The sequence below is a fragment of the Pelobates fuscus genome, chromosome 2 (assembly GCF_036172605.1).
Source record: "Pelobates fuscus isolate aPelFus1 chromosome 2, aPelFus1.pri, whole genome shotgun sequence".
Lineage (NCBI taxonomy): Eukaryota > Metazoa > Chordata > Amphibia > Anura > Pelobatidae > Pelobates > Pelobates fuscus.
Genome location: NC_086318.1, coordinates 181314169 through 181326260, shown reverse-complemented (window position 1 = coordinate 181326260; position 12092 = coordinate 181314169). Strand labels below are relative to the sequence as shown.

General features: G+C 38.2%; 1 protein-coding gene across 1 annotated transcript in view; it reads left to right on the top strand.

The window, feature by feature from the left end:
* The window catches only part of SLC17A5 (solute carrier family 17 member 5), a 72869-nt gene that overhangs the window by 36154 nt on the left and 24623 nt on the right, over nucleotides 1-12092 (top strand). Inside the window, exons 2-3 of the mRNA XM_063442992.1 lie at nucleotides 6430-6626; nucleotides 8581-8814. Coding sequence (XP_063299062.1) covers nucleotides 6430-6626; nucleotides 8581-8814 — 431 coding nt within the window. The remainder of the gene's footprint in view (nucleotides 1-6429; nucleotides 6627-8580; nucleotides 8815-12092) is intronic.

Here is a 12092-nt window from a genome sequence, read left to right as displayed (position 1 = left end):
ACTTGGTGATGGGCAGGAACCTGCGCCTGGCCAGCAGGACTGGAAATGGTAAGTCCGCATACACTGTTATGGAGCAGGCTTCTACGTGCACGCTGGGGCTTTTTCTGGAACAGGCCATTATGGCCGACTTCACCGCTGTGTCCTGTGTCACCGCAATTATGTCCCCGGGTGAGTCAGCTGGAGCCGTCGGTGCCTTCCTTATTCGAAAAGGCTGCCACCAAAAGCGGTGAGTCTCCAGTCTCTCTGACCCCCATCGCCTTTAGTACTTTGTGTGCAAAGTCCAGGAGGGCCTCCAGTTGTACGGTTTCTGGAGCTCTGCGGATCCGAATATTCCTCCTGCGTTGTCTGGCTTCTAGTGATGCTACTGTGCGGGTAAGGCTTTATGATTTGTTGTGTGAGGGTTTCCACCTGGGAGTTGGTGTCTGTCAGGCGCTGCTCCCGGGCTTCCTCTCTGGATTCCGCTGCTGCGATTCGTCGTTGCAATCCGCCGACTTCCACCTGCACCCCCGCCAGGTCCGCCTTCCATACCGCTCTCAGATCTCGAAGGAGTTTCTTGATATCCCCCTTCGTGGAGGGAGAGGCATCGGAGTCAGAGTGCGCTCTCAGGTATACTCTGTTGGTGGTCTGCGGTGGGCCCTCTTCGCCTACAGAGTTGCTGGAGTCACTAGAACCATGCGGTCTGTCCGGCTCCATCTTGTTGCGGGCCTGCAGCCGGATAAAAGAAAGTCTGATATCTGAGTGGGTTACACTCTCCGGACGGGCGTTTTTTTTGTGTTTGCGCCCCATAGTATTCTGTGAGGCTATAGGCGCTTCGAGGTTGTTTTCTGGGGTTAAAATTCTGGTGCTAACGTCTTTTTCCCAGTGTTTTGAGCAGGAGCAGCACACATGCACGTCTGTTCAGTATCTCGGTTGGCCACGCCCCCCACAATTAAAATAGTTTTAACTCCAAACAATTTGTTTTGTTAATCTCGAGTATAACGGTTCATTTCAGATATGCATTTCAACAGATTAGGCCACTTGGGGAAACTGTTTTTCTTGAAGTTACATAATAAAATGTGTGTTCTGAATGTGAGCCTTAAATAGACATAAATGACGCTCCGACCACTTCATCTCAATGAAGTGATCTAGGTGCAGTGGTCCTGTCCTTTTAACCCGACATTGTGACACATTGCAGTTTTTGTTTTGAAACTGCAATGTTTAAGGTTTAGTCCATGTGTAGTGGCTGTCTTCTGGACATCCTCTATAGGCACTTCTGCTGCACTGATGGAGTAAAACTCTGCTACGTGACACAAAAGCTCATAGCACTCGATTCAATCTATGCAACTAAAATGTAATTAAGAACAAGAAAAAATTGACCTTATTTACACATTTAGAAACAGTGTACAATATCTCCATGTAATGGTATTCTAATATCCAGCTAAGATACAAAGTAACACCATTGAGTAAGATGCTGAAGGGCAAGAAAATTAGCTGTGGTTAGTTCAAAAACGAAAGAAAGCCTCAATTTTCTTTCATATTTGACTGCTGTCTCTACAGCCAAAATATGTAAACGTGTATAGGAAAACCACGTACAATCAATATTATTCATATTTCTCAAAGTGCTTCCCACACTGCCTTATTTACCATAAAAGGTAGATACCTAATGGTGGCGATCTTCGATAAGAATGATAATCTGTTCAATAAAAGCACAACCACCAGAATGTCCCCAGAAAACCATCCAAAGACTAGTAGCCATAATAAGCAAAAACACGTTTATTTCTTCCTGTAGGACTATATCAAGACCCAAATTTACTGTGGATAAAGCTGCTCATATATAGTCTGCAAATAATACACCAACAATTGATTCTTAACGCTATATACACAATAAATATGTTAGCTAAACCAAATCCTCAAAATTAACAACATTCATTAAAACCATTTCATATTGTGAATAACGTTCACTAATTCAAAATAATCAAATTAAAGGGGTACACACCCCAACTAAATACAAAATAGAAGACTGAAACCTAAAATTATCTATTTTTCTTGAGAAAAATGAAATGTATAAAAAGTTATAAAAACGAAACGCATATGCAAGTAATAATGATTTGTCTTAATTAATCTCCTCCTTTAGCAGTCTTGGGTTTAATGTATATAATTGAAATATCCACTTTGTTTGCAACTTAAGCAGTTTGGGTATTCTCTTTGCTCTTGAGCCAACTTCTTTACTGACTCCATCAATAACCAAAATTTGCAAGGACTCTGGATTAGTATTATAAAATTCCTGGATATAGATGTTTTGGAGTTGGGATTCATCATAGCACTTCTGTGATCCCTAAATCTCATTTCTAGTGACCTCGAGGTCTGCTCTATATATTGATAACCGCATCCACAATTTAACAAAAAAATGACATGGAAAAATGTGCTTGGTGAGCTGCTTTAACTGATTCGATGCTACACGAAAGATGGCTTGATGAAGTTCAATTTCTACATTCCACGCTTCCAGTTGTCCTCTGGGACTGTTTCCTTTGGGACACATTATCCTTACTGTTCTATGTAAATAATTTTAGAAAAATCTACCAAACCACTTTATGCTATGTCTATGAAATTTCACATTTTGTGCGTGTTAATGTAATCAAATAGAGTTCTTTTCTCTTTCGGGGGTTGTCTTTCTTCCACAAGTTTAAATTACAAAATTAGGAAGACCTGGTGAAGCACAGGGAATTTGTGATTACTCAGCTATCATGTGCCAGGAAACCTCTATATCAGAAGAAACTGCACACGTTGAAAACTAGTTTTAGTGATTGAGAACTCCTTAAGGACCAAACTTCTGGAATAAAAGGGAATCATGACATATCACACATGTCATGTGTCCTTAAGGGGTTAATAAACCATTTGACCTTTGATCTCATGTGTTAGGTTTTGTTTTTTAACTGGAGACAACATAACACATGGTTCACGTTTATAATATGTAGTTACAATGTAAATTACCAAAAGGGTAGAATTTATGTACAAATTTATTTTGCGAAGGTAGATTTGAACTCATCCATTGCATTTGTTCAATTAACACAACTGGCGTTAACTGAGCCAAATTGAAAAAAGGTAGCCTAAATTAGCCAAACTCTGGCAATATTTTGGTGTAAATTTAGCAATTTGTTCTTCATTTCACCATAATTTGTAGGGAAGAACGAATAGACCTCTCTTCGTATATTTGTTTTTTTCGATGAATAAAAGTCTCTTCTTACAATAATTACATTAGACATCACTATGCAATGTATAATGTATGTATGACGTTTGCTATAAGGTTCACTGTTAGAATTTCATTACCGCATGTTGAATACAATTATCTCTTGTGATGCAGAGGCATCATAGGCATTCTGTTTGTGAATTTGCCCTTCTGGTATATTCTTATTGAATTTCATTAAGGGTTATTGGCTGATGAATGCGCAAGTTATCTAGTTTAATTTGTGATTCTCTTGTGATGCTGTGCAGCATCCTCCTTGTTTTATCAAATAGTCCTGTCTAGGTTTCTATTGTGCTATGTTGGCTTCCCAGCATCGGGCATTAATCCAGAGTACAGGGGTACTACTTATATTCATCTTGGTGTTTTTGCCAAACAGATCATTGAGATTTAACGTCTTGCAATTTGAAAAGTGAAGTACACATCTCCAAAAACAGTAAGGAGCTATTGTTTTAAGTTATTTCCTTATTCTTTTTGTTATTGTGCTCAGTGTAATGTTAAAATAAGCTATATTGACATAATTATTTCTACTTCTTTATGCTGTGTCCACTATTTCTCCATTTATGGCATTGCAGGTCTTAATTTTAGAATATTTCAGTCCTTTGTCAAGTGTAATGATTAGACCATATAATGAAAGTGCTGTGGTTTTACAAGCTTTACCAAACTTTAAACTCTGTTCATTGAATTTTTTTGTTTGAATTGTGGTTTATTTTATGAGTGTAGGGAATGGAAGGGCAGATTAGATTACAGTGAAACACTTTGTTTTTTTTGTTTTTTGGGCACTGTATATCAGCTTATTGAATTTCAAGTGAAACGATATTGCTTAAAGCGTTCTTTCAAGCACTATAATAACTTCAGAGATTTGAAGTGGTCATGATGCCTGTTGTTTGTATGTGCAGTGTTTTGCTTTAAAACGTTGTACATACAGAGATTTACTCCTCTGCTGCCAGAGTTGCACCTTAACATTAGCTATGTTAAATTTGGTTATATTTAGATGACATTAGCTGAGAGCATCAGTTGATACACCTAGCTAATCAATGCAGTCCAACTATGGATTAACTTCGACTGCATTTGCAATACAAGTGAGCGACTGAGCAGTGGACACCTTGGTTTATGTCATATCACCATTTCACTCAATTGTGTGTGTGTGTGTGTGTGTGTTCTATTTGATTATTTTCATATATAATAGACTTCTGCATGGTGGATACCTTTTCCCGAAATTGAAATTGTGTTAGCCACATCCTACTCTCTGCCATCCCTCCAACCAAGAGAGGGAAAAAGAGGAGCAAATAAGATTTAACAAAAAAGTGTGCATTGAATATATAAATATAGATTTGTTGATGTGTTTTTTTGTTTCTGTTTTTGTTTTTACTGCTCCTCCCTTTTTCCCTTTCGCATTATTGGTCACTTCTCCCTTGATCCGTAAATAAAATCAGCATTTAATGGCTGTCCTCTATCAATTCAATCCTCTCTCACCTTCTTAAATAATGCTAATATGGTAATTTGGGTCCTCTAAAAATTCCAGACGGGTTGTATGTTACAGAATTACAGATATAGCGCTGACTCTTACCAAAATAAAAGCACAGTCGTACATTTTTGTGATTTGCTTCCAATATTTCCTGAATTTGGATTAATGGAAGGATGTTGCAGTATATATTTTACATTGTCTACGTGTCAGCTTCTAACATGCTACAGGATGTTTGTTTTGTTTGACAGCTCTGAACTAATTGTAATGGGCTTGGGTCAATGACTGGTGCAGAAGTGTCTAAAGAAATTTGTAGAGACTTGCTAGATACCGGACTCTCCAAATTGACATTGACTCGAGTATAAGTCGAGTGGGGGGTTTTCAGTACAAAAATGTGCTGAAAAACTCGACTTATACTCGAGTGTATAGGGTATATAATTTATTTTTTTCAGTTATAACTTTAGAATGTGTATATGTAAGCAAACAGAATGAAAGCAGTTTGCAGCGGCGTATTAACAGTTGTCTATGTTCAGTAAATAGCATTTTATAGCAGTGCATGACATAACCTTGCTGCCTTTAACGCATAATATAAGATAATATAAAGCATAAGGTCCAATTGACTGGATTGTTACATGTGAGGCTCTTATAATAAATTGGTATGAAGCTTGGGTGATTCTACATATCATTATGTTGACTAATCCGACTTTGGGGTAGTCTGTGTGTGAGTTTAATGCCATTTTTCATAACTCTGGCCTGAAGTCATGGTGTTCTGCTGCCAGTCAGCTTGGTGGCCCGTGAGATCACCTTTTGGATTTCCCTACCGGTTTTAATGCTTTTCGAAATTAAAGTGACCGTGCCCCTTTTGCAGTCTCCTGCATCCTGAGCCCATTCACCCCGAACCATTACAGGTTCTTAGTGTTGCTTTAACAATTAATTGCCTTACATACAACCCAGCAACAAGAGGAAAGAGGAATGCTGGGTTCTTGCTATTCTCACACTCCTTGTTCATTGAATGTAGGTTAAATATATGCAATAGGCATGTTGCCTGTGTCCATCCAGTTCTTCCTTATAGTAATCCTCCATCATACACTTGCCAGGTGTGGTGGTAACTTATCTTTCTCCCTATTTGCTGTGTGTGCCCTGGTTGTGCCTCATCTGAAGTGAATTTAATATAAAGGAAACTACAACTGAGAAAAATGCAACTTGTCATAGGGTGAAAACTGATAATCCGTGTTGCTGTAGGATTACAGAGTAAAATTTACCATAAAATGACCTTAGGCAGCCACCTATAGTCAAGGAGCCATGCTCAATCAAGGGGGGAGGCCAAACCAGTAAATGTTCTAGGGCCCTGTGGGATTTTAAAGTTTCTGACTGCAAACAACGAGAGATGCATGTACATGATTGCAAAAATAAAAATGCTTACTGTAGTATATCTTAAGTTTCAGGCCTTACCATATTCTGATTGCCAGGTCAGGGTGGAGTAGTTGACTGTCAACTAACATATGCTAAGGCAAAGTAAATAGATCTAAATATTTACAAAGGTGGTATACCAGCCGTTAATGGTGTTAGGTAGATGACAGTGTTACCTCTGTACATATTAAAAGCAAACCACGTGGAAGAAAAGTAAACAATATTAAAAAGGTCAGAACTCACGGAAGCAGAAGCTGTTCACTCTATTACCATGTATTCATAGTGCGGTTTCATTTAACTTTTACTGATCTGTCAATGTCGTCTTGTATTTCAGTGCCCGTTTGCTGCTCTGCCCGCTACAATCTGGCCGTCATGGCATTGTTTGGTTTCTTCATGCTGTATGCATTACGGGTAAATTTAAGTGTAGCACTGGTAGACATGATAAATTCAACATCAACTAACCAAGAAAACACAAGTTCCAAAGTGTGCCCTGAACATTCAATTTCCCCAAAGGTTCCACATAACAGCACGGTAAGGTGAAAATTTTTTGTTTTTTCTTTTTGTTTGAAATTTTCTATGCATATATTAAGAAACATATTCAAGGATCACAGACTTGATTTAAATTATTTACATTTTTCTCTGTCAGAAAATGCTTTTTAACACAATGATATTTATTATTTGAGATGATTTATCATCTTGGTCAGTCTGCCTAATGCAATTAATGGGACTCTTCAAGCACCAGCACCATGTCAAAATAATCTTTTTCAGCGGGAAAAGCCAAATGTCCCTTTAGTGCAAAGCAGGACTGATGCAGGACCACAGTCATTGGCCTAGAAAGCTTAGTTGGTGGCCCTACTTTTTTTTCTAAAGGGACATCCAGATTCTGGGAGCTGGGAAAAGACTAGCTATGGCACATGTGGTACTGGCACCCAGTGGGACATACTATGGGACCAGGCCAGGGCCCTCCTGGCACTACTGGAGTTATGGTGTGTGCACTGTTCCTTTAAAAGTTTCATAGTCTGATTTATATATCATAAATTAACACCATGGAGGTACAATACTTGTTATTTTGTAATGTTATTTGATATTATCAGAAGGCTGGGCATCAGAATTAAAGTGGCTCTGTTTCCAAAAATAAACGTTATCTAATCGCCTTCTTTATAGCTCCTTGTCTCTGAATAACTATTTTTTTCCCTAAATACTCTGGTCTGCTTTTCCTTACATATAGCAGTCAACTGATGAAACTGGACAATGGGCAGAGCTCAAGAAATTTTATTTTTCAGATGCAAATCCTATATTTTTTTTCCCACAATCCATTAGTTAGGAGAATCCCACTTCAGGCATCCTAGATATAGGAGAACAAAATGGCTGCACCCAGATAGGACCCCTTTAATAAATAATAGTTGTGCATTCTTGTCAACGTGAAGGAGGCTCTGTGAGTTGTATATTTGGCCTTCAAGCAAAATGACTTCTTGTTATGTAATTTAACTTAACCCCTTAAGGACCAAACTTCTGGAATAAAAGGGAATCATGACATGTCACACATGTCATGTGTCCTTAAGGGGTTAAAGGGACTCTAGTCAACCAGACTAATTGACCTCAATGAAGTGATCTGGGTGCAGTCCCTATCCTTTTTTTTTTTTTTTTAGAAACTGTAATGTGTATATTGCAGGGTTAAGACCATTGCTAGTGGCAGTCAGTGTGACAGCCATCAGAGTCACTTGTGATGCACTGACAGAATAAAACTTGGTGAAGTGACACAGATTCAATGCTTTTCTGATGGGAAAGTTTGAATGTGCGTGTGTCGCTATAGTGGTCCTTTATAAAGAGACTCTATGTGCTAAAACTCCTCTCTTATATTTTCATCTGCTGTTGCGATCACTACTTTGCACTATGCATTCATAATTTTATAAAATTCTATACAAAACTAACTTTTATTTCTAGTCCATCATTTTCTATTCAGATCTTATACAGTTTTTATTGTGTATACTATCAGAGTAGAATTACATTAGCAATTCCATTCCTGTATTCCTTCACCAAGTATGAGAAATGTTTGCTGGAAGAATATCGATGTAGGATAGCAGGCTGTACCTACTCATGTATTTCTAAGAAACGGCAATGTTTACATTTTGCCAGGAACACAATTCTAGTTACTGTCCGACCAAGAGGCACTTCCTCATAACTCCTTTGATTTTGATTATCTCATTGAGAGTAGGTTGTTTGTCTAGTGGTGTCTGTCTTTTCACTAGATACAACTACAGGTAAGTTGTTGTGTTTTTGGTTTTTTTTCTGTTTGTTTATTTGTTATTGTATAACAAAGGGTTGGCCCCGAATCCAAATGCAAAAAAAGTGGCTTTATAATGTTAATAAATATATCATATATTTTGTTCCTATATAAAAGTAATATAAGCACAGTGATGTGATCAAATGTAGTCACAAATATGTAGATTTCAATTGTCCACTTTCTTCAAATTCTTTTCTCAAGGGTAAGAAATATAACTGGGATGCAAATACACAAGGCTGGATACTTGGTTCATTTTTCTATGGATACATCCTCACTCAAATCCCTGGTGGATACTTAGCTGGTAAAATTGGTGGCAAGTTGTTACTTGGATTTGGCATCTTTGGCACTGCTGCACTTACATTGCTGACTCCAGTAGCTGCGGATTTAGGAGCAGAATACCTTATAGCTGTTCGTGCACTTGAAGGACTCGGAGAGGTAATTATTTTAGACAGCTTTCTAATCTATTTTTTTTTTTTTTTTATATATAACAAATGTTTTCATGACCTTTCGATATATAGTATACTTTTTTTTTTTCTCGTGTGTGTGTGTGTGTGTGTGTGTGTATATATATATTACGTGTCGTGCCCATTATTTTAAAAAGCAGATGATGTTTTAAAATCCCTGTATGGATGGTAAAATTGTCCATATAATTATTTCCTATAATGAACCGTTAATAATGCATGAAACATATCTGTGCAGTTATGGACCTTAATCGTGAGCAAACTCTGGATATACATTTGCCTGCAAGATTAGTGTGAGTTGAATGTCTGTGCTAAGAGTAAAGTTCTCCATTGAACCCTGACACTTTCTTTACAAACTCCACTGCTCAAATAAATAAACATGCATTAATTAAATTGTGCTTTTTTTCATTGGGGTTACACCTAAAAATAGCTCGCAAAAGCTAAAGTTCTCTTGTCTAAGGCCTTTGCAATCCCTCCCCTTTTAACCTCACCCAGACTTTCTGTGGCTGTCCAATCACAAACTTCCTGATGCAGCTCACTGAGAAATCTGTGCTGCTTCTTGAGTTAGCTATAGTGAGCTAAACAACCAGGAAGTAGCAGGACAGGTGTCTGCTGGAAATCCAAAGGGATGTAACAAGATACATTTATAAAAGTGCCAATTTTATGTTAAACGCAACACTTTTTACAAAATGAAAAAACAAGGACATACTCTCATACATAAAGCATTTCAGCAAGCTGAAGTGCTTTAGAAGTCATGGGGTCCCTTTCATATTAACTTTTACTCTACTTTAACACATTACACTTAAAGGATGTCAGGATTACTAGTTGATCCAGCACGTAGAACTGTGTCACATCTTGGACTAATAGGTAACGTCTTACCGGGCCTTAGAATGGCCGGACTTAACGTACCAGAGAAAAGTCAGAATACTTGCCGAAGGTAAAGGACACAACTATCCAAAAGTCAAGGATACCAGAATACAGGGAAGTCAAACAAAGCCAAAGTCAATAACCAGAAACAAACTATCAGGAACACACTCTTGGGAAACCACGACAGGGCAATGAGCTGAAGAATTAGATGAGCTTAAATACCCCTCCTGTGGATCCGATTGGCCATAACCAGCCTTTGACCCCAGAACGTGTGTGCACGTCCTTTGCATGACGTCACGTATACGCCAACGTCGTCCATGCCGTGGGCAGACGTGGGGCTACTTAATGATGTAGATCTACAGCGGCCGGCGTCCATTAACATGCTGTAGGGGTCAGACAAATCAATGCATGGCCACTAAACGGCACTACCGCACTTGTTGGCAAGGCAATCATTATTGATGTCTCAAGGTGAGGATGAATATGTTACAAAGGAGCACTATAGTCAAAATATAAAAGCGCATGGTGAATTTGGTGTGAGATAAATACAGCTGGCCAGACGAGGCAAAAACCGTTTGAAAGCACAGGATGGATACCGCAAGGAAACACAACAGGCATACTTCGAGCAGAAGCAATTTGCGGGAAGGGCTTTCCACAGGCCAAAGTTTCGAGGAAAAACAGAAATAAAGCTTAAAGTAAGGAAAGATCACTTGTAAATATAGTAGAAGAAAAAGGGAAGGGGGAAGATAAGTTAAAGGAGCATGTTTATAAAAGGTATGCATGCACCCTTTCACAGAAAAATAAATATCTGCATATAAGGTTGAATATTCACATATCTCCTTATGGGAGATATTAGGGGGAGGGGGGCAAAAGGGTGATAAAAAATCAATCCAATTGTCCTTCCGAAACAAGGACAGAAGGTGTCTGTAGCAAGTGTGTTTAAAAAATGATAAGCTTAGAGTCATGTCTACAAATGCTCCATGAACTTGTGGCAATAACTGATAATGTAGATTTAGTCGCTATTACTGACTTGGTATAGTGAGAGAAATGACTGGGACATGGCAATACCAGGGTACTCTTTATATAGAAAAGACTGGGAAGGCAAGAAAGGGGGAGGGGTGGCCCTGTATGTGAAAGATAGCATAAAATCTAGCCTAATAAATGTTAGTGAGGCGAACATAGAGTCCGTTTGGGTTACATTAGAATTTGGTAATCACACAGTAACTCGTGTAGGTGTGATTTATAGGCCCCCAGGACAAGTAGAAGAGTTGGGTAATCTACTAGCTGAGGAAATAGCTAAAATGACAATGAAGGGGGAAGTTATCATCATGGGTGACTTTAATCTTCCTGATGTGAATTGGAAAACCAAAATAGCTGCTTGTGCTAGGAGCACACATATTATAAACTCCCTACTGGGATTGTCTATAAAACAAGTTGTTGAGGAGCCAACTCGTAAAGAGGCCATACTAGATTTAGTATTAACAAATGGAGATTTTATATCAGATATTACTGTAGGTGAAAGTTTACGATCCACTGATCATCAGTCAGTGTGGTTTAATATAAGAACAGTGACGAGTCACACCACTGAAAAACAAAAGTTTTAGACTTTAGAAAAACAGACTTTTCTAAAATGAGAATATGTGTAAAGGAGTCATTATCAGACTGGAGCAATTTAAATGGGGTCCAAGAGAAATCGGATTATTTAAAAGGTGCACTGTTGAAGGCAACAGAAACTTGCATTAGGCTTGTCCGTAAAAGCCAAAAATTTCAAGAAACCACTGTGGTACTCCACAGACGTGGCCAAAATAGTAAAAAACTTAGCATTTAGTAATTATAAAAAAAAAACAGAGTTAGAAAAACAGAATGATCTATCTAAGATCAGGCAGAAAGAGGCTAAGCAAGTTATAAGAGCTTCCAAATCATACATAGAAGAGAAAATAGCATAGTCAGTTAAAAAAAAAGGGACAAAACATTTTTAGATACATAAATGAGAGAAGGAAAGTAAAACAAGGATTAGTTAGATTAAAAACAAAAGCAGGAAGGTATGTAGAAGAGGATAAAGGTCTGACTGATTGCCTCAATTAATATTTTTGTTCAGTATTTACAGATGAAAATGAAGGAAAGGGGCCTCAGTTAGGAAAAAGGACAAATGAGTCATTTGTTACATGTGAGTTTACAGAGGAAGAGGTTCTATTTCAACTGTAAAAAGTAAAGACAAGTCAATGGGACCTTATGGAATACACCCAAAGTTATGAAAAGAGCTTAGTGGTGTACTAGCAAAACCATTAACAGATTTATTTAACCAATCATTGTTAACAGGAGTAGTCCCAGACGATTGGAAGTTAGCGAATGTTTTCCCTGTTCACAAGAAAGGTAGTAGGGAGGAGT